This window comes from Onychostoma macrolepis, chromosome 21 (assembly GCF_012432095.1).
Source record: "Onychostoma macrolepis isolate SWU-2019 chromosome 21, ASM1243209v1, whole genome shotgun sequence".
Lineage (NCBI taxonomy): Eukaryota > Metazoa > Chordata > Actinopteri > Cypriniformes > Cyprinidae > Onychostoma > Onychostoma macrolepis.
Window position 1 is genome coordinate 28,747,222 of NC_081175.1, and position 25,020 is coordinate 28,772,241.

The 25,020-nt window shown below is 35.2% G+C and overlaps 1 protein-coding gene across 1 annotated transcript in view; it reads right to left on the minus strand.

Moving 5' to 3' along the window:
* The window catches only part of LOC131528732 (WD repeat-containing protein 7), a 124,867-nt gene that overhangs the window by 33,582 nt on the left and 66,265 nt on the right, over positions 1-25,020 (minus strand). The window contains 1 exon segment of the mRNA XM_058758059.1: positions 81-305. Within this exon segment, the coding sequence (XP_058614042.1) occupies positions 81-305 (225 nt within the window).

The following is a 25,020-nucleotide window of genomic DNA, read 5'->3' on the forward strand; positions in this document are numbered from 1 at the left end:
GAACTCACAGGTGTGTGTGTGTGAGTGTAGTCATAGGTGTGTGTGTGTGTGAGTGTAGTCATATGTGTGTGTGTACTCACAGGTGTGTCGGGCCAGTGAGTAGTTGGATCCTCCGGTGGTCAGACCGAATCCGTCGGGAGCCTGAGTGCTGGTGCGAGCGCGGGAAGGTAGTTTGGGAGGTTCGATCTCTGCACCGAACTCGGCTCCGATCACTCCCAGCAGAACGATGGCCGTCGCCTGCTTCCGCCGCTCCTCGTACGAGTTACAGATCTTCTTCGCGTTCGGCGGCAGGTTCGACAGACAGCCTACAGACACACACACAGAGTCACTTAAAGATGCATACATACACTTTAAAACATAAAACAACATTCACAGTCCATGCCTGTAGTCACTTATTTCTGAAAATGTTTAACTGAAAATTATGTAGAGAGGTATAACAAAAGATAAAAAACTAAATGAATCCATAAGTAATTTAAAAAATATATGTAAATCTTTAAACATAAAAAAGTAAAATAAATCACTATGAACAAAACTTATAAATACTAAAAACAATAACAACCAAGTAAATCTTAAAATAAAATAAAATCCCATTTCAGGATATACAAATAAAATAAATCATGTAAGCAATTATTATCCATTTAAGTAAATCTTTAATAATAATAATAATGATAACAACAACAACAACAAGTTAGTCTTATAAATATTAGTAAATCCTTAAAAATAATGAAGCAAAATAAAATAAAAATTAATATGAAAATAAATGCTTTTTTAGGAAATGAAAGTAATATTTGACGTTGTTTTGTTCTGGTCAGATGAATTTGTTGTAAATGTGTGACACCTGCCCATAAAACATCCACGACTCATGACTTGTCTGAATCGGCTTTGTGCTCAGCATCCAGACAGCGCTCTGAATGGAGTGTGTGTGTGTGTTAGGGTCATGGTCAGGGCCTTGTGCTGGAGGGACACGTGGTGCACACACACACACACACAGGCATAAAGAGAGCCGGAGGGGTGTTTGCTTGCGGAAGTGTGGGGTGCGGTTGGACGGGCTTCTTTTGTTACCAAACGTGTGTGTACCGCAGGAGCCCCTCCAACACTGGACACACAATTAGTCACTCACTCACACACACACACACACACACACACACACACACACACACACACACACACACACACGCCTGAGGCCACAATACAGAGACGTATGATGATGTAGAGCACAGATATTACAGTTCACAATCTGCTCACAATGGATAAATGCTTATTTTCATCTCCACTAATGTCAATTAACACAATAAAAATGGTTCTAATATCAGCTGGATGAATGTTTGTTTGTTTCTATAACAACAATACAGTCGTAAAAATATATAAATTATATATTTTTAAGTAATTATATTATTTTTAAGGATTTTACAAGAATTACTTAAGATGTTGACTTTTTATTTGCTTAAATTGTACTACGCATTATATGGATTTATTTTTATTAATTTAATTCATATTTTGTGAAGAATAGGTTTTCTGTAGGTTTTCAATAAAAATTAAGTAATTATTTTGTCAGAAACTACGTCTAACACTGTAAGGTTTAAGAAATGGATCCATCTTGTTAAAGCCCTGATGTACACACAAATATAATCAATAATTTCAGTAATAAACCAATAAACAACTAATATTCGATAAATTAACCTGTGTTTTCTATTTCCTTTACAATAAACCAAATGTTACCCTGGACCACAAAACAAGTCATAAGTGTACATTTTTTATGCATAATCTGAAAGCTGAATAAATAACTTTCCATTAATTTATGGTTTGTTAGGATCGGACAATATTTGTCTGAGATATAACTATTTGAAAATCTGGAATCTGAGGGTGCTAAAAAATCATCAATGCATATTACTAATCAAAAATGAAGTTTTGATATATTTACGGTAGGAAATTTACAAAATATCTTCATGGAACATGATCTTTACTTAATATACTAATGATTTTTGGCATAAAAGAAAAAATTGATAATTTTGACCCATACAATGTATTGTTGGCTATTGCTACAAATATACCTGAGCTACTTATGACTGCTTTTGTGCTCCAAGGTCACATATTTGATAAATTAATCTGTGTTTTCTGTTCCTTTTGCATTTGTGGAGCTGCTTGTAACTGCACATTGCTATTAAAGTTATGATTAATAATAGTAACAAGTAAAGAGCCACAAAGACTGTAAAATCAAGTATTAACCATTCATTTCATATTAAAAACAAATAAGTAATAAATAACAGCACTCAGACAAAGGACAATCACAAGTTTCACTTATTGCACCGCAGAAGTCAGAGCAGATTTTGTCTTCATTTCTGTCCATTTATTTTTAAAAAAATCGTATTATTTCATTTCTTCCGGCCTCACACTAAAAGGTCTAACCTCATTGGCTCCATTAATGTTTTGTGCTCTGAGCACGAGAGGCCACATCTCTGCTGATTCAATTTGACCCCGGCCTCGTCTGATTGGTTCTCAGCTGACCTCTGACCTCTCAGGACGCAGCAGCACTCAGAAACAAACCAGCAGCTCTCAAAACCTCCACATCATGATCATAGTCAGAGACATTCACCTACTAACTTACACTGACTACAAAAATTAATAAATAAAATTAATATGTAAAATTAATTTAAATTAAATTAAAAAAATTAAAAATAGTTTTAATATTATAACACTATATTTTATATTATAATAAATGTTTATATTAGTTTGTAATTCAAATATATTATTTGTAAATATAAATTTACCTTACTGAAATAATTGTTTCATTTCAGAAACTGTAAAAAACCTAATTTGTTTTTAATGGCAAGTTCAATATTCAATAATACAATAAATATAAATAAAATAAGAAAGACAAAGCAAAAGGTAAAGCATTCAAAAAATTTCTTAAAATAATCAACCCAGCTCTAAAATTGATTTTAAATGACAAAAATACTATATTTTAAAAACATATTTTAATATTATAAAATTATATTGCATATAATAATAAATACTTATTTTATTATTATATACTTTATTATTATATAATTATTATGCAATTATATTAACAGCCAATATATAAAATTTTACTTTACATTATAATGAATATTTACATTATTTTATAAATAAATAAATAAATAAATAAATATATATATATATATATATATATATATATATGTGTATATATATATATATTTTTTTATATAAATTGACTTTATTTAAATAATTACTTCAAAGCAGAATACATTAAAACACATTTACATTTTACATTTGTATTTAAAATTATTTCCATATCATTCATTATTACATGGCAGGTTCAACATTCTACAAACAATACAACTAATACAGACATTTTATAAAATTCAATCTAGAAAAAAAAGAAGACTATAAAAGTTTTTATTTTTATTATCATTTTTTTTAATGCACTTGTAATTAAAAATTGTAAAGGTTTATATGGGTCCTACTAACAAAGTAAGTACTTCAAAGTTTGTTCTGACAAAAAAAAAAAAAATCTTGAGTTTAACGACTTAGGACAATTAAAATGGGGTAAATCACGTTTTATAGACATAAGTTAGTGCTGCAATGTTGAAAAAAAGTAAATATAAGAACTATAAACCAAGCATTAAATACTTTTTATTTAAACCTTTTTTGTTATAAACACAAAAATATCTGCTTAATTACTAAATTGTCTATTTTATTTCACTTTGTGCATTTAATTACAAGACTTCGCTCTTTGCTCAAATCCTGTGATTTTATTTAATTAAAATGTTATGATTTTACACTTTAAATGTATTTTGTCTAAGTTTTCTCTATATTTATTGGTGTATTTATTCTTGTTTTTTAAGCATACAATACAGTAAAGAAGTGTTGCAGCTAAAGAAATTGTCACCGCCATCAAAGCAAATGAAATGTGACAATAGAAATAAGTGACAGTAAACTGTGAGGAGGTTTCATAGTTTCACTGCCAACAGAAATCACTCACAAACACAGCATAAGTACATTTCCATGCTCTAGGTATTAGAAACACACACATAGTCTGTTCAGGTTGTGTGTATGAAATCTGAAGCGATACGATCATCTTTGTTTAATCAGTATCTGTGCGCTTCTTACCTGCAATATTAAAGACAAAATCAAAGCTACGACAACAAAACAAACACTGAAATATTGATAATTCTCAGAGGAGCAGAACAACATCTCTGTGAGTTTCTATATGAAGAACTGCTGCTGCTATTAATATTACAGTTAACACTGTATGAAATGCTACACGCACACACTCTCTCTCTCTCTCACACACACACACACACACACACACACACACAGCACTTATACGGCGGCTTCAAAAGTATATATTTTCTTATGTTAAAATGAATGAAAAACAAGCATCAGTACCTGCAGATATATATAGATAGATAGATAGATAGATAGATAGATAGATAGATAGATAGATAGATAGATAGATAGATAGATAGATAGATAGATAGATAACAGCGAGACGGCCAAATCCAGTATCATTTTATAAATATTACCGTTTTTGTGTCATGGAATGTAGTTTTAAGAGGTTTTCAGGCGAGAATGTACTTGCTTATAGTTCAAATATGCAGTTTGTAAAATGTTTATTTGAAAATTTGCTTTCGGAGCCGCGAGCTCCAGATGGTCAGCAGTCGTTCTGCGCTCATGAACCTGCAGAGAGAGCGCCTCACCTCGGCCAGATCTTTACCACTGGCTCTGATGTCTCTATAGTGGTTAAACATGAGATGTAATTCGTTTTGGGTAAATCTAACGGGCAGTCTTTGGTCTCATTAATCTATTATTTGTTCCAGAGAAGATAGTTTTGGCAAAATCTCATGTTTATGTAAATTCAATGCCGTATATCAGAGCGCTGCCGTTGTACTTTTGACTGAATTGCCTAGCAACTTTTTTGATGGCTGTTGTTGTTGTTTATTAAATATTATTATTCAATAAATAATATTTTGTGTAAATAATATTTTATATACAGTAAATAATAGTATTTAATAATAGTGTTTAGTATTGAGAAACGGTGCCTGTTCGTGATGGTGATTTTAGTTACATTGTTCCGCCATTAGATGGTGACAAGAGACTGTTTTTATGAGTGAGTCAGCAGTAAAGACTTTTACTTTGAAGAACGCTATAAACAGGGTTAGAGTTATTTTAATTTTTATTTAATTTTATTTGTTTTATAAGTTATTTTTAGTTTCAACAAAATAATTCAGCAGTTACGATAAAGATAACGCTTTCCTCAGCAGATATTCAAACTAGTGTTTTTTTGTGATATGAGATTGATCTGAAGAATGAATGCTGTATCAGATGCAGGTAATCACACTCACTCAGTCTATCAATTCAATTCAAATGAAGTGTGCTTTATTGGCGTGACAAAAACTATACATTTACACTCAGTCTATCTCTCTCTCTCTCTCACAATATCTACTTTACATAATACACTGCTTTTAATACAGTAAGCTTACAATGAAGCAACTAAATGTTCCTTCGTTACTAGTTCTAAAGTGACATTTTGGAATTCGTAACAGAGGCTTGGACTCAGCTGTTAAACTGTCAACTTCAGATTTAAATCTGTGGCGGAAGCAAGTAGTTCGCACAAAAGAAGGCTTTTAAAGACACTCCGTTGTCATTTTCTTTATGTATTTACACACTTGTGCCATCAAACTGTTGTATAAACGCAATATCACATGAGTAGACGTGAGATATGGCTGTATATCGGCACGGCTCAAACTTCATATATTTTGTTTGTAAAGTGTGTTTATGCGTCTTTCTTTACAATAAATAACACACTTTAATATTTTATATCTCATACTGTGACATTTGAGCTTTAAAAATTACCGCTGTGACTGTATTTAGAGGCCATATATTGTGAAAGCAATATGAAAGAAACAGCCTTTCCATCCTGCAGGTGCCTAACATGGCCGCCGTCGATCTGTGTGTGTGTGTGTGTGTGTGAGATCAGCTGAATCAATACTGCGGTGCTGCATTCAAGGTGAAACCAAATCAAACTGTGATGAGGAACACAGCAGACGCTAACACACACACACACACACACACACACACACACACCAAACACATAACTAAAGCACATACACATAAATCACAACTGTACACCCTTCAAAGCAGTACAAACAGTTGACAAATAAAATAAGAAAAATAAGAAAAGGTCAAGTATTTTAAAAATCTGTCAAATTAAAATACAACTCAGAAAAAAAAAAATATTAAAACATCTTAAATTTTTATATTATATTATAATAACTATTTATAACTACTTCAATTTTTATTTAATAATATTATTTAAAAATTTAAAATGTACTTTTCAGATTACTTTATGGTTACTTATACCAGAACAATATATTTCTATTTTAAAATAATATAGTTATATAACATAAAATACAATTATTATAATACAAATGGATTATTTTACAATTGTGTTACAATAAACACATTTTTATTTTATAATTTTAAAATGTTTTTGATTGAATTCTGAAATAATTAATTTATATTATTACTTTCATTTATTACATTTATATATATAGATATACACTGTTAGACATTTCTGTAATTTCTACAGTTATTTACTGTGCATCACCCAGTATAATACTGCAAATTCCCTTTACAGTAAATAACTGTAATACCCTTTGCATCATGGGAATTTTCTGTGACGTCAGACCCCACATACAGAGACTAATTTTTTTAAATTTCTGTATACTACTATATTTGCCGTAATGGCCTCTTTGGCTCCATTCTATTGAAGTAGTTTTATTTTCCTCATTTATTACATTTGATTGCCTAATGGTTAGATAGTCAGACCTGTAACCCAAAGGTTGCCGGTTCAAGTCTCAGGTCTGGCAGGGATTGTAGGTGGGGGGAATGAATAACCAGCCATGACTGAGGTAAGAGTCATGCAAGGCACCGAACCCCCAACTGCTCCCCGGGCGCCACAGCATTGGCTGCCCACTGTTCATGGTGTGTGTGTGTTCACTACTCACTGCTGTGTGTGTGCACTTGGATGAGTTAAATGCAGAGCACAAATTCCGAGTATGGGTCACCATGTCTACAACGCTGCAACAGTTTGGGACTGACTACACTGGATGTAGTCCAGTGTATGTGTTACATCACTTGTAATGATTGGAAAATCCGTTTGTCCTTCATGTCAGAAACAGTGCGAGCGCTTGGAGTACATCTGTAGGCTATGTCAGAAATATGCCGGGGCATCACTTTACTGTCTGCATCCACTGTAGATAGTATAATAGGTCCTATATTGTCTTTGAGTCGCGGGTTTTGCCCGGGGATGAACCCGTGAGAGTGGAAGAGTTCCGGAGAACATCTGCGCTGTGTGTCGATGCAACTTACGAGAGAATAAGACCAGCAAGCAAGGTACAAATATATGTACGTTTGTCTGTGTGTTTGTGTCAGATTTTTGCACACCAGTTTAACCCATAGTAACATTTATCCGTCAACATGGCGGTAACAAACTTAACTATGGTAAACTGCGCTGTTGTTTAATACGCCTTTTGTCAGCTTATTGAATTAAGTTACCTAATTAAAATGATTTTTAACGAGCAACGCTTATATTAACATTAGGTTAACTAATGTGAAATTTAGTTCAGGTGTTAGTAGTTAATGTTAGCCAGTTGCATATTGAGAAAATAAAATCGTATGTTAGCTAGGTTAAACAAGTTTTATGGCTAGCTGCCTTTCTAGTTTTAGAATTAGTTTGTTATATTTTTTAATGGAATTTAAGATTTACTGCATTTTTTTGTATTTGTGTTTTAAAGGCAACTGCGATGAAGCATCAAGAAAGACATGAGCATGCCAGCCACCCTGAGACTGAGATCATTCATGGTAAGAGAACAACTATGGTTTTGAGAGGTTTGTGTATTCTATATGGGGTTTGCCTTTTAAAAGTGTGTCATTTCTACTTCTTGTTTATCAGAGAAGACATTTCTGTCACTAACAAAGTGGATGGTGAGCAAAGATGGTGGCCACGTTTTGGAGCAGCACCTGGGTTTTGCAGATGGCTATGCATTTTTGTGAGGATAAATCCAGAGGATACAACATAATGCACTGCAAAACGTCCTAAGACAGGAGAAATGGTGAAGATGCACTGTTCCAGCATTGGAAGACTGTATTTTTAAGTGTTATACATACAATGTTTTAAATAAAGAATTTGATATTTAGTAATTATTGTGTCTGTTTTAATTGAATGCCAGTAGTACTTATGTAGAGTAAAAATTAAATGAATTCTATATAAAAATGATAAAACCTAACGAAATCTCTATTAAAATGAATGAATTACAGTAGTATACTGATGAATTTGATTATTTTTACAGTAATTTACTGTAAAACAGTACAGTTTGCAACTGTAAATCAAATACAGTTTGCAAATGTAAATCAAATACAGTTTGCTACTGTAAATCTTAAATGGCAAAGTAAGTTACTGTAAAAACCCTTTGAAATGTCTAATAGTGTGTGTATATATATATATACATATACAGTGGGGCAAAAAATTATTTAGTCAGCCACCAATTGTGCAAGTTCTCCCACTTAAAAAGATGAGAGAGGCCTATAATTTTCATCATAGGTATACCTCAACTATGAGAGACAAAATGAGAAAAAAAAAATCCAGAAAATCACATTGTAGGATTTTTAAAGAATTTATTTGCAAATTATGGTGGAAAATAAGTATTTGGTCAATAACAAAATTTCATCTCAATACTTTGTTATATACCCTTTGTTGGCAATGACAGAGGTCAAACGTTTTCTGTAAGTCTTCACAAGGTTTTCACACACTGTTGCTGGTATTTTGGCCCATTCCTCCATGCAGATCTCCTCTAGAGCAGTAATGTTTTGGGGCTGTCGCTGGGCAACACGGACTTTCAACTCCAAAGATTTTCGATGTGGTTGAGATCTGGAGACTGGCTAGGCCACTCCAGGACCTTGAAATGCTTCTTACGAAGCCACTCCTTCATTGCCCGGGTGGTGTGTTTGGGATCATTGTCATGCTGAAAGACCCAGCCACGTTTCATCTTCAATGCCCTTGCTGATGGAAGGAGGTTTTCACTCAAAATCTCACGATACATGGCCCCATTCATTCGTTCGTTTACACGGATCAGTCGTCCTGGTCCCTTTGCAGAAAAACAGCCCCAAAGCATGATGTTTCCACCCCCATGCTTCACAGTAGTTATGGTGTTCTTTGGATGCAACTCAGCATTCTTTCTCCTCCAAACACGACAAGTTGAGTTTTTACCAAAAAGTTCTATTATGGTTTCATCTGACCATATGACATTCTCCCAATCCTCTTCTGGATCAACCAAATGCTCTCTAGCAAACTCCAGACGGGCCGGACATGTACTGGCTTAAGCAGGGGGACACGTCTGGCGCTGCAGGATTTGAGGCCTTTGTTACTTTGGTCCCAGCTCTCTGCAGGTCATTCACTAGGTCCCCCCGTGTGGTTCTGGGATTTTTGCTCACAGTTCTTGTGATCATTTTGACCCCACGGGTGAGATCTTGCGTGGAGCCCCAGATCGAGGAGATTATCAGTGGTCTTGTATGTCTTCCATTTTCTAATAATTGCTCCCACAGTTGATTTCTTCACACCAAGCTGCTTACCTATTGCAGATTCAGTCTTCCCAGCCTGGTGCAGGTCTACAATTTTGTTTCTGGTGTCCTTTGACAGCTCTTTGGTCTTGGCCATGGTGGAGTTTGGAGTTGGACTGTTTGAGGTTGTGGACAGGTGTCTTTTATACTGATAACGAGTTCAAACACATGCCATTAATACAGGTAACGAGTGGAGGACAGAGGAGCCTCTTGAAGAAGTTACAGGTCTGTGAGAGCCAGAAATCTTGCTTGTTTGTAGGTGACCAAATACTTATTTTACCGAGGAATTTACCAATTAATTCTTTAAAAATCCTAAAATGTGATTTTCTGGATTTTTTCTTCTCATTTTGTCTCTCATAGTTGAGGTGTACCTATGATGAAAATTACAGGCCTCTCTCATCTTTTTAAGTGGGAGAAATTGCACAATTGGTGGCTGACTAAATACTTTTTTGCCCCACTGTGTGTGTGTGTGTGTATATATATATATATTTGCTAAAATCATTTAAGTTCATTTTTTTTCCTCAAATGTACACACAGCACCCCATATTGACAGAAAAACACAGAATTGTTGACATTTTTGCAGATTTATTAAAAAAGAAAAACTGAAATATCACATGGTCCTAAGTATTCAGACCCTTTGCTCAGTATTTAGTATAAGCACCCTTTTGATCTAATACAGCCATGAGTCTTTTTGGGAAAGATGCAACAAGTTTTTCACACCTGGATTTGGGGATCCTCTGCCATTCCTCCTTGCAGATCCTCTCCAGTTCTGTCAGGTTGGATGGTAAACGTTGGTGGACAGCCATTTTTAGGTCTCTCCAGAGATGCTCAATTGGGTTTAAGTCAGGGCTCTGGCTGGGCCATTCAAGAACAGTCACGGAGTTGTTGTGAAGCCACTCCTTCGTTATTTTAGCTGTGTGCTTAGGGTCATTGTCTTGTTGGAAGGTAAACCTTGCCCAGTCTGAGGTCCTGAGCACTCTGGAGAAGGTTTTCGTCCAGGATATCCCTGTACTTGGCCGCATTCATCTTTCCCTCGATTGCAACCAGTCGTCCTGTCCCTGCAGCTGAAAAACACCCCACAGCATGATGCTGCCACCACCATGCTTCACTGTTGGGACTGTATTGGACAGGTGATGAGCAGTGCCTGGTTTTCTCCACACATACCGCTTAGAATTAAGGCCAAAAAGTTCTATCTTGGTCTCATCAGACCAGAGAATCTTATTTCTCACCATCTTGGAGTCCTCTATGCGGGCTTTCATGTGTCTTGCACTGAGGAGAGGCTTCCGTCGGGCCACTCTGCCATAAAGCCCGACTGGTGGAGGGCTGCAGTGATGGTTGACTTTCTACAACTTTCTCCCATCTCCCGACTGCATCTCTGGAGCTCAGCCACAGTGATCTTTGGGTTCTTTACCTCTCTCACCAAGGCTCTTCTCCCCGATAGCTCAGTTTGGCGGACGGCCAGCTCTAGGAAGGGTTCTGGTCGTCCTAAACGCCTTCCATTTAAGGATTATGGAGGCCACTGTGCTCTTAGGAACCTTAAGTGCAGCAGAAATGTTTTGTAACCTTGGCACAATTCTGTCTCTGAGCTCTTCAGGCAGTTCCTTTGACCTCATGATTCTCATTTGCTCTGACATGCACTGTGAGCTGTAAGGTCTTATATAGACAGGTGTGTGGCTTTCCTAATCAAGTCCAATCAGTATAATCAAACACAGCTGGACTCAAATGAAGGTGTAGAACCATCTCAAGGATGATCAGAAGAAATGGACAGCACCTGAGTTAAATATATGAGTGTCACAGCAAAGGGTCTGAATACTTAGGACCATGTGATATTTCAGTTTTTCTTTTTTAATAAATCTGCAAAAATGTCAACAATTCTGTGTTTTTCTGTCAATATGGGGTGCTGTGTGTACATTAATGAGGAAAACAAAATGAACAAATGATTTTAACAAATGGCTGAAATATAACAAAGAGTGAAGAATTTAAGGGGGTCTGAATATTTTCCGTACCCACTGTACATATGCACGTTTTGTTCATACCAGAAGATAAAGTTTAAAATACACCTGGTTCAAATGTTAAGTAAACTATTATTTCTTTATTTTGCTTGTGTTTTGATGTTTTTATTGCTTTTTCTGATGCATTTAATCCAATCCGATTATTGTCATATGTCAGTGTTTATAAGTCGGGCTGTTTTCACAATAACATTACTGAGCACATATTGCCATCATTGTGACTCCTGCCGTTATAATAGGAGAAAATGGCTCTGACGATCAGACGTTTTGTAATATTTCACGTCGGATGCAATAAGTGACAGAACAAACGTCTTCGGGATGGATTACACCGTCTCTGGTTATTGATTTATGAACAGTATCGACGGCGTATCTTTAATACCGGCCGATCTATCGTAATGTCATTGCACATGAATCGCATTTGCTGCTCCAAACAAAATCAGCTAAAAACGCCAGATGACTGCGACGTTCCTCCATGAATTTCCATCTGAAAAACGGCCGGATCGGGCCGGACGGATAATAAAATTATCAAAGAGGAGAAAGCATCAATTAAACGGAGAGAGGGAGATGGAGAACAATGAGAAAGATGCAGCAGACGCTCCTTCACGCTGGGAAACGGATCAATAGCATCATGCACTGCGACTCGCTCTGGCGTTCCTGCGCCAGCCGCTCCAACATCATGGATTATCAGCTCCCATGATGCACTGCCTGCTCCGCCGGCCCATTGATCACCGATACGCAGGCAGGTAACATTTGATAGCAGGGGATTGTGGGAAAGGATTGATCTCTGCCGCCCTACAATGCAGGAGCAAGAAATCTCATGCTAGGAAATAAACGCTTTTTTTGCTCTGCGCTTTACGCCCAAACAAAAGCAAACGCTCTGTTTTGTCAGAAAACACTTCTAGGTGGTTACTAGGCAGTTGATAAGGTACTCTGGATGGTTGCTAGGTGCAAATGCTCAGTTTCGGTCTTTCTGTCTTCCTAACCAAGAATCTTTTTGTCCCTAGGATTCTAGGCGGTTGCTAGGGTACTCTGGGTGGTTGCTAAGGTGTTGCTAGGAGGTTGCTAGGTGCAAATGCTCCATTTTGTCAATTCAGTTTTGGTCTTTTTTTTTTTCCTGACTGAGAATCTATTCGTCCCGGGGACTCTGGATGGTTGCTAGGGTGTTGCTAGGCAGTTGTTAGGGTGTTTTATTGTTATATAATTATATTATTTTAAAATATGAATTTCCTGCTTAATTAAATAATTACTATAGCTACTTATTATTTATAGTTATCATAGTTATACCAATGCAATATATTTATATATTTATATTTTAAAATGTTTAACTGCGTAATATAAAATAAAATAATTATAGTAAGAATATATATTATTTTGTGATTACATTATCATACATCATTATTTGAATGATATAATTATATTACTTTTTAAAAGATATACATTTACTGTTTAATGAAATTACTTCATAGTTACCTATACAAGCGCAATACATTTATATATTAAAATATTACAACAGTACAATATAAAATATTACATTTTTCTTTATTATAATACAATTATATTATTATATTAAAATCTAAATTTCAATAAATATAGTTTGTTAAATATTTTAAAGTATAAATTTACCGTTTAATGAAATAATAAATGCTTCATAGTTACTTATACCAGTACATTTATTCATATTTTTTTTTAAATAATATAACTGTATAATTTGCTGTATAACTTCATAAGTTGCTAGGGTACTTTGAGTGGTTGCTAGGGAAACCTGGCCTTGGTAAATCTAAGCCCATGAGATTTTGGTAGACTTAATTGCCGTTTTAGGAAAGCAGTAAGTCTCATCAGTTAGAAAACATAAAGGAGCAAGAGTCAGAAGAGTCTGAAGGTCTTGTGAAGCGTCCAGCGAGTGTAAACACAATTTATTAGCGAGGAGGAAGAGGACGTGACCTTCTCCAGCCCACGCTTCTGAAGGTTAAACACATTTTGATACTTTAAAACACACACACATGATCCAGAGCTCATATCTGTAGATTCCTAATCAACTACAGCGAGAGAACAACTGAGAATACAGAGCAGATTACATCCTTACAACCACAGACACACAGACACACACACACACGCACGCACGCACGCACGCACGCACGCACGCACGCACGCACGCACGGTTAAAAAACCTTCTAAAAAGGTAGGAGCCATTCATTCAGGCTAAAACGCTTTCTTTCATTTAGTCATTTATTCATTTAACACATCCCTCCTGAATAAAAGTATTAATTTCTTTAAAAAAGAAAGAAAGAAAAAATTACTGACCCCAAACTTTTGAATAGCATTGTATATTGTAACACAAAAATTTTTTTAAAATAAATGCTGTTCTTTTTACTTTGCATTCATCAAAGAATGAAAGAAAAACGTATCACAGTTTCCAAAAAACAATATGAAGCAGCACAACAGTTTCAACACTCATAATAAATCAGCATATTAGCATGATTTCTGAAGGATCATGTGACACTAAAGACTGGAGTAATGATGCTGAAAATTCAGCGCTGCGTCACAGAAATAAATTCTATTTTAAAGTATATTAAAATAGGAAACCAATATTAGAAATTGCAATAAGATTTCACAATATTACGTTTTTTTTTGATCGAATAAATACAGCCTTGATGAGCAGAAGAGACTCCGTTAAAAAACATAAAAAATCTTACTGACTTTTGATCGGCAGTGTGTCTATAAATATAAATAATACAATTATAAATGAGAAATATAAGTTATATATATATATATATATATATATATATATATATATATATATATATATATATATATATGTGCTTGTTTGTGTGTGTCAATATATTTTATTACTTTGTTTATATATAAATATATGAAATGGATACTAGTGGTTAAATTATACAGTATAGCAGCCATTAAACAGAATGAGGAGTTAAAAACAACACACATTTACTTTATTTCTTAAATATTGACAGTATCTGTAAAATTGTAGTGCATCTCTAACAATGTTACAGGAGTAACACACACAAAGTGTTTCTTCCTTTTGCATCTTCACAGTCAGTTCTTTTCTTACACTCTCTCCCTCTGTGTGTGTGAGAGAGAGACAGTTCAATAGCGCAACAGACGGCCGGTGTGTGTCCGCTGAGACTGGGGCTCGAGTGTCCATGATAAAAGAGTCCACAAAGCGATTGTGACTGCGTCTCTCTTCAATAAGAGCCCTCCTGCTCGCTGGCTTTCACACACGCCGTTATCAATAGGCCGCGGTGCTGAATAGCACAAACACTCTCTATTTGGCTTCCAGTCAATTAAGCTCTAAGCTGTCGGTAAACAGGACTTTTAACTTCCTTCCAAAAGGCCCGAAAAAATTGGAGACACACGATTGCAGCAAAAAAGAGACTAGGAGAAAGAAGAAAAACGAAGGCTCATTGTTTGCGGACAAGCGTGAATTGCAGAGATTGAGGCCCACACACACACACACAACTTCATTAGTGAAACCGACCAACAAACACCACTAATTTTATCAACACCGAACTCAATCAACACCTCATGATGGGTAAATCAAGTCCTGTCCTACATTATTATACTGTTACACTCAGAAATACGTCACATTATGGACGTTAAATGGGTTAAAATGACATCTGATGAAAGAAAAACCAAACCACATTGACCACATTTCACATTAACAAAGTTAAAGCGAGACATAAACATCCCGACATACTCAATATCAATGTTTGCAGTTATTCAATTTATACTAAAACTCATATTAAAGAAAAATAAACACTAGACATGCACTATATATATATATATATATATATATATATATATATATATGTTTCAGCCATTTTAATTGGTTTCTTAGATCAATAATATCAATTTATTTTTCTTTTCTTTCTATGTTAAAACACTACGTATCAACTGGATAAGATTTTAGATTTTTTAATTAAAATAATATATATATATATATATATATATATATATATATATATATATATATATAATATTTGCCTTCATATTATTTAAGCACTTATTAATCTTTTAACATAGACTGAATAATTATTGCATATATTTAATAATAATTATTATACAAGTAAATAATTATATGTATATAAGAATGCATGATTTCTGAAGAATCATGTGACACTGAAGACTGGAGTAATGATGCTGAAAATACAGCTTTGAATACAGGAATAAATTACATTTTACAATATATTCACATAGAAAAGAGTTGTTTTAAATTGTAAAAATGTTTCATTCAAGAATATTTTACTGATAATGGTTACATTTTATTATATTTTACATTTTATTAATAACAAATAATATTAAATTAAAAATAAAATTCCCATTTTTTACATTCATTACAACTCATTTTCATTTACATTTTTTGACATGTGCAACATTGCAATGGGTTACAAATGACATTTTAAGAAGGAAAAACCAAACCATTATTTCTCATAGATTAATCGACAGTGTGGCACGTCTGTGGCTGAACAGAGATGTCTTTTGTATGTGTGGCATCTGAAATGTGTGCAAAAGAGAAGAGGACCAGACACTAGACGTGCTGCATGGAGACACCAGCGTGAGTGTGTGTGTCTGTGTGTGAGCGTGTGTGTGAGTGTGTGAGTGAGTGTGAGTGTGTGTGTGAGTGAGTGTGAGTGTCTCTGTGTGTGTGTGTGTGTGGTGGGACAGACGTCCCCACAACTTCCAGTAAGGTAAAGCGCCGGTGGGTTGTGGGTGAGATCGATACTGTGGCTTCCAGCATCAGAGAGACAGACAACACTCTGCAGATATGAAGACGACATAAACTGAGGATATGGTCAATATTACAGAGACTACCGGGCTGGTCTGGTGTAGCCTGGTTCAGTCCGGTCTGGCCTATGGGGTCAGATGTCAATAAAACCTTCAGTATCAAACCAGCTTTTATAAAACTGACTATTTACACTCTTAAGAATCATGTACAAAAGTTTGGGAACGGTAAGACTTTTAATGTTTTTAAAAGAAGTCTCTTCTGCTCATTATTTGATGAACAATCCAATAAAATTGTGAAATAATATTACAATTTAAAATAGCCCTTTTTTATGTGAATATATTGTAAAATCTAATTTATTTCTGTGACGCAGCGCTGAATTTTCAGCATCATTACTCCAGTCTTCAGTGCATTTTACATTTTTTACATTTTATGTATTTAGCAGACGTTGCATTCAAGTTACAGTTTTTACATTTTATCAGCTCTTGCTTTCCCTGGGAATCGAACCCATGATCCTGGCGTTGCTAGCGCCATGCTCTACTATTTGAGCTACAGGAAAGCCACATGATCCTTCAGAAATCATTCTAATATGCTGATTTGCTGCTCAAGAAACATTTCTGATTATTATCAATGTTGAAAACAGTTGTGCTGCCCAATATTTTTGTGAAAACAGTGATGCATTTTATTTTTCAGGATTCACAGATGAATAGAAATTCAAAAGAACAGCATTTATGTGAAATACAAATCTTTTCTAATTTTACAAATGTGTTTACTGTCACTTTTGATCAATTTAAAGCATCCTTGATGAATAAAAGTATTATTTTATTGTTTCCTTGCTGAATAAAACTATTTAAAATATTAATGTAAAATTGTCATTTTTAGTTTTCAATTAAAAAATCTTGCTGATCAATTTAAAAAAATTAAGCATGAAAATAGCATACAACTGATACAAACTAATTATTTAACAGTAAAACAGATGATGCTGGGATCTCTGCATTGTAAAATAAATATTTGACAATACTGTAAATAAAGCAAAGATTATTAGAGAAAAGAGAAATACTATTCCAGTCTTTTTAATTTAAAATTTTACATTTAATTCAGTATATAACTTGCCAACTGTTTTGTGATATATATTTTCACATTTTTTCAGTATGAATTAAAAGCTAAGTACAAAACAACACACTTGTGTGTTTGATCAGTGTTAGCGCTCACTGCTGGTTAAGGTAGAAATCACATGCACGTTCATCAGATCTCCTGCATAAAGCGCTCATTGCTTCAGCACTGATGGAGTGTTTGGGTGTCTGCTTTAGTTTCTCATGTCGTCTGAGTGGGAAACGCCGTCTTTAGTCTCAGGCCTGAACAAAGTGTCTATTTTCCTCCTTTTAAAAAGGTGCATTAGAAACAGACCTTCACCTCATAACACACTGAAAGCGTATGTCACACACACACACACACACACACACACACACACAAGCAGATTCCATTAAAACTGGAACGTAAGTGGCCGTTTAAGGGAGTGAAGCTCATCCAATTTAACATTCACAAAAGACGGTCGAGCCGCTCAAAGGAAACAGCCTTGAAGACAGAAAAGCAAGACGATCACCTCTAAAGCCATGATGGCTCTTTGAGGATGTTACTGCGATTAAGTGATTTAAGAAAGAGAGAGAGAAAGAAGCTTTCTCTGTCTGTGAGATCAGGTGCTTTCTTGCTCCCTTTGAAGGGTAGTTCAGCCAAAAATGAAAAAAAAAAAAAAACCTCATTCACTCATTCCAAACATGCATGAAAAGGAGAAATTTAGCACAACGTTCATGCTGCTAAAGTATGCCTTCAGAAGATCTGTTGTTTTATGGTGCTTTCTGGAGTTCAGAGCAGCACCTGTCTCCGTTCACTTTTATTGATGAAAAGAGCAGCGTGAACATTCTGCTGAACATCTAATTTGGGGGGAAATCACAATATATATGGGGAATATATGAAAAAGGTGGAGTGAAATATGAACAAGAAATCATGAAATACATGAATGATCAGCCTTGGGTGAACTGTCTATTAAGTATCAATGAGAAATATCAATATATGCAAAAATAATAAATAATTAATTATATGAGGAATATGCAAGAATACCATAAAATACACAGGGAAAATACGCAAATAATTTTGGGAAATATGAATAAAAACGTGAACTAAAATATGAATGAAAAAATAATGAAATAGGTGGGGGGGGGGGGGGGAATATGCAAATAATCACAAAATACATGGATGCAAATCTGAAAAAAAAAAATCATGTAAAAATCATAATATACAGTATGAGGAAAATATGCAAAATATAAATTGAGGAAAATATGAACAAAAAACAAGAAATACATGATGATGACAGATTGATCATTTTTGGGTGAACTGTCCCTTTAAGAATCAGAGAGAAAAGCCAGAGTTCCATCAGGCCACTTTAAACAGGGAAGTTTCAGAGCGACTGCTGATGTCATCAGTAAACTAGAGTGCAAACACAACAGAAGCACTGAACGAAATCAACCTGCACACACACACACACAGCCGAACAATCAATTCTGCAATCTAATTTTATCCTTTGCTCTTTTGCCTTTTTTGCTGCATGGAAGCAATTCAGAAAGAGAAGATCCAAAGAAAGAAGGAAACAAAGAAAAAGAGATAAGGAAAGAAGTGATCAATACTTCAGACAACTCACTTGACTATTTTGTCCCATCTGTTTACAAACACACACACACACACACACACACACACACTCTGCTGGGGGTACAACTAGACATGCCTTCAATTAGAAAAAATTAATTAAAAAAATGAGATTAATTAAGAGAATAATAATAATAAAAATCATTAAAAATATATAGGAAATAAGAAAAAATATATATTTATAAAATATATGTTTTTTTAAATATATGAGGGAAAATATGAAAATAAATAGTGGAAAATATGTAAAAACAAATCATGAAATATATGAGGGGGATTTAATAAAATATAGGCTAAAATATGAACAAAAAATGAAATATATCTGTAAAAATATGAAAAAAAATAATGAAATATATGGAATGAAATATGGGTAAAATAAAAAAGAAATGGGTAAAATATGCATAAAAAGTAAATATTTGAAACATTTTAGGTAGAAAATATGAAGAAATAAAAATAAATGGGCAAATATAAGAAAAAACAAAAAACACATTCTAAAAATACAACAAAAAAAAAACTTACTGCCTTTATACAAAATAATCAAAGGCTATGACATGACTATTTAGCTGGATGTGTGTGTGTGTGTGTGTGAGAGCAGGTGCAGTCTCTCTGTGTGTAGTCAACACTAGCTGGTGTTCAACTTTGTCAAATCAGTCAAAAAAAAGCGCCTATTAACCTCTGTGTGTGTGTGTTGCACCCGAGCAGGACCATCTGTCACCCCCTCCTGCCCCTGTCACCCCCCGTCCTCTGTTACCCCCCGATGGGAGCAGGCGTGCTGCTCTCTGGGCCGTTTCAGGGGGTTTAACCCTGCGATATCCTGCCAGCGAAACTAACGGCCCGCCTCTCACCTTCACTCAGTAGTGCTGTTCACTAGTGCTAGTGCTCACAGAGCTGCAGATCAAACCTCCAGCACTAAGCCTTAAAGTTGAGAGAGAGAGTGTGTGTGTGTCCTAAAACACCCTAGCAACTCCATAGCAACAGCCAGAGCACTCAGAACACCCTAGCAACTGCATAGCAACAGACTAAAACACACTCAGAACACCCTAGCAACTGAACAGCAACAGTCAAAACACTCAGAACACCCTAGCAACTGCATATCAACAGATTATAACACATTCAGAACACCCTAGCAACTGCACAGCAACAATCTAAAACACTCACAACTCCCTAGTAACTGCACAGCAAGAGCCAAAACACTCAGAACACACTAGCAAATGCTTAGCAACAGCCTAAAACACTCAGAAAACCCTAGCAACTGCATAGCAAGTCTAAAACACTCACAACACCCTAGCAACAGCCAAAACACTCAGAACACCCTAGCAACTGCATAGCAACAGCCTAAAACACTTAGAAAACCCTAGCAACTGCATAGCAACAGTCTACAGCACTCACAACACCCTAGTAACTGCATAGCAACAGCCAAAACACTCACAACACCCTAGTAACTGCATAGCAACAGCCAAAACACTCAGAACACCCTAGCAACTGCATACCAACGGCTTAAACACTTAGAAAACCCTAGCAACTGCATAGCAACAGCCTAAACACTCAGAAGCCCTTAAGAACAACCTAAAAAAAACACACTCTCCACAGCAACACACTTAAAAAAAGCAGAAAACTCTCAGAACACCCTAGCAACCACATAGCAACAAGGTTGATAGATGTTAAGACCCTTGAGTCTGGAGAATCAGCTGCGTGCAAACAAACAAACAGAAGGTGTTTGGTTTGATGTTCTTGAAGGAATCACGTGTGATGATGCAGCTGCTGGAATCATGGCTTATTTTTCATTTATTTGGGCTTTTATTGAGTCACTGTTCGTTTTAGGAGGATCCAGAACAGCCTGAGGGCAAACGCTCCCTCACACACTCATAAAGCCAATGGAGGACCTCCCGATGAACACACTGAACACAAATACACGGCTAAATCTGTCATGAGGTGGTTTTAGCTGTAGCTGATCTACGGGCTGTTAAAAGAAAAAAATCTAGGGCGTTTGCGGGGGTCAAAGGTCAGAACATGAGCATAAACGTGATGGAAAGAAATCTGACAGATTAAAGTTAAAGTCCTGCAATCAGAAGAGATAAGAGATGAGAGTAGAGTTAAAAAAATCAGATAAAATAAAAAATAAAGAAATTGAAATAAACTTAAACCATTTAAAATGAAAGCTAATTTAAAGTATTAATAAATACTATAATAGTAGATAAATAATACTGAAATAACACTGACAAGAGTCAAGACGAAAAAACATGAGACAAGATGATTCATGAACAGATGAGAAGAGAGATATGTCGAGACAAAAGGAGATCTGAAGAGATGAGGTGAGATTATGGGTGAGATGATAAAATAATGAGACATGAAGAGATGAGAGAAGAAAATTAATGAAGAAACAAATCAAAACAGAAGAGAAGAGAAGAGAAGAGAAGAGAAGAGAAGAGAAGAGAAGAGAAGAGAAGAGAAGAGAAGAGAAGAGAAGAGAAGAGAAGAGAAGAGAAGAGAAGAGAAGAGAAGAGAAGAGAAGAGAAGAGAAGAGAAGAGAAGAGAAGAGAAGAGAAGAGACGTGAAAAGAGATTAGATGAGACATGAAGAGATGACAGGGAAAAAAGAAGAAATTCAAAACAGAAGAGAAGGGAAGAGAAGATGAGATCAGAAGATAAGCCATGAGAAGAGATGAGAAGATACGAGAAGAGATGAGATGAGACATGAAGAGATGACAATAAGTGAAGAAAGAAATCAAAGCAGAAGAGGGGAAGAGAAGATACGAGATGAGAAGAGAAGAGACACGAAGAGATGAGGTGATAGAAGGAATAACATGGAAAAAAAATAAGAAAAGAGACAGGAAGAGAAGATATGATGACGATAAGAAATCAGACAAGATGAGACAACATATAAAGAGATGACAGACGAAAAGAAGTGAAGAAACAAACCATGAACAGAGGAGAAGGGAGGACAAGATACGAGAAGAGAAGACATGAGACAAAAACATACAAGATGAGAAGCTATGAGACAAGAAGAGACAGGAAAAGATGATACAAAAGATGAGAAGAGAAGAGAGTAAGCATTAAAATGGAAGACAATATACAAGACGAGAAGATGAGACAATAAAAGATGAGATGTGACGAAGAGATGGAAGAAGAAAAGAAGTGAAGAAACAAATCAAGAGAAGATACTGATCATCTCCCCCACATTAATACCAGCACAAAATAAGTAAGGGATAATCAACGGCTAGCTGTGCATTAAATGATTTGAATGCACGACGTGGAGGCGAAGAACCGCCCGACGCGCAGCGGAGTGCATTCAGATCGTTTAATGCACAGCTAGCCGTTGATTATCCAGTTTATGCCATGGTCATTTACCAGCATTCACATATTAAAGATGTTAATAATATTTGCGCTGCAATATTTGACTGGAACGATAAAAATTTGTCTGTATTACTATTCAACTGTAACTGTATGTTACTATGGTTACCAATGTTTATAGGAAGCGCATTAATATAGAACGTGATTAAACTGACCTGGAACTACCTGCAGTTCAACGAATTTAATCAACACCTGCCAGCCAATCAGAATCCAGTATTCAGACAGACCATGGCATAAACATGACTAAACATTCGAAGGCAAGTTAAAAGAAAGAGTACAACTTTACAATCCGTATCCTGTCTCTGTAATCTCTCAATCAGTGTTTCAGCCGCGCAAAGATGTCATAACGGCTTGTAAACACGTCACATTTACCTCAGAAAAAACATATTCTGTGACCATAAACTCTTTAGTCAGATAGAAAAATAAACTGTAGAGAGGGGCATTTTGCTAAATATATGCACCATATAACATTCATTATAATTGTTTACTGTTCTTTAATGTTTTATTTATGTTTGAATAAATCCGTCCAAGTTTTTATGCCAGCCACTATTTAAATGTGTATAAAAAAACTAACTGAAGTAATTGTAACTTCATTATTATAAAAACTTAATTAAGTGCAATTTAAGCAGTTGTACGGCACAAATCAGTCAATTTTAACCTTCAATATTATAATGTAGTAGCAACTGACTCTCATGTATATTTTATACAGCATTAGCTGAGAGATTTTTTTACCTTGAGAAAATCTGGCATGTACCGTACCTGATATGTATCCAAAATAATCGATACTGAATCGAATCGAATCGTGAAATTTGTGTCAAAACCCAGCCCTACTTTTTTGGCTAATGGTTGCAGGCTTGCCTTCTATTGGCTTTGGCAGCGCTCTTCTCATCTGCCTCCTGAGTCCTGAGCGAACGCGCGGAGCCAGTTTGAGACAGAGACTAAGCGTGGTGCGTCTGCGCTGTCACGTTTGTAAAATGATCATGTATCTGTAAAGAGGTTACGCAGCGCTAACGTGATTGTGTGTTTGCAGACTGATGATGCATTTGAGAGCTGAATTCTGCTCTGTCGTGGCTCTCCATCTCTGTCACGATCAGGCGGACGACTCATCCGTCCCGGGAAATATTAGACGTACAAACGCACAGCACAGCATATAGTTAAAGAAAAAAAACAAGCTTTCACAACACAAATGAAAACACACACACACCGGCTCTGCTCTGCCCACTTCCTGTAACCGTAATCAAACATCACGACATCCGAGGTGGGGGTGGATTCACTCTGACCTTTGACCTCTCCAGCTCCTAATATGACAGTGAGCTGCTTTTGGGACTGACCGCATCTCTCACATACTAAATCTTGCACTACAAGACAGACATCGAAGCAGAAACTGACGTCTGTAGAGATGAGCAGCATTGCAAAATGCATTATATTAAAATGGTTGGAAATTAACAGAGACTTGGGGCAAAAAAAAAAAAAAAAAAAAAGTCCCACAAATTGAAGATACATAGGCAAAACATGGCCGTGCACAAACTAAATCTATTACAGCTGTAAAAATTCAAGTGAAAATTATTGAAAATTCACATCATTACATTTAGATCTGCTGTTGCATCAGATTTTTATTTAATTTATTATTATTATTTTTTGGCATTACGATATCAACAATGTTATTTTTGTATTATTTATATACTATTACAGTTTTCTTTATTAATAATTTACATTAGCTTATTTTATATTATCAGTTTTCATTTTAGTTTCATTCATAGTAATTGTATGCGATTTTTTTCCGTTTTATTATAGTTTTTGTTTCTTTTTAAATATTACTATATAAGAAGAATTATTTTTTATTTTAGTTAAATTTTCTATTTATTTAGTTAGTAAATTCAGTGATTCACCTTAAACTTACTTCAGTCAGTTTTTAATTTTTCATTTAATATTTGCATCTTATTTCAGATTTAAAAAAAAAAAAAAAAAAAAAGGGTTTTATAGTTTATACGAATCAGACTTAAAACTAAAATGTTGTGACCATTTATTTACACGAAAATGGAATATTTGGAGCCTGAAAATGCAAACATTTGAAAACAAGTTTAAAAACTTAAGTTTTTAAAAACGATACCATTATTGTCTCGGTAAACGACAAAAACAGTGACGTCATGTGCATGCGTATAACACGTTCGGTCTAAAAAAATGCATATGTATGCTAGCACGTAGCATCTCTTTACAAAGTGACATCGCCAACTACTGGCCTGCATGCATAATGCAGTGTTTTTTGTCATTCGCATTCGCGAATTTTGCATTCGTCATTGGCAGATCGTTTTGACAACATTGTCGTCTGTATGCGAAACTTTTCAAAATGTAACTTTCATGTAAATAATTTTTAGTACACTTATGTAAACGTTCTCATCGTAAAACACAGTGCAGATACAATAACACAATAATTTCAAATTTTGCAGTGTAAACAGCTTCAGTGATTATAAAAGGACTTTTCGCTAGGTATTCAGGAACGTTCTTTGCTCGCTTTCTGTACATAATTTATTCCCAGTTTGAATAACCATTTTGTGTTGTTTTATGTACAGTCTTGATTTTCTAATGTAAAAAGCAATGAACT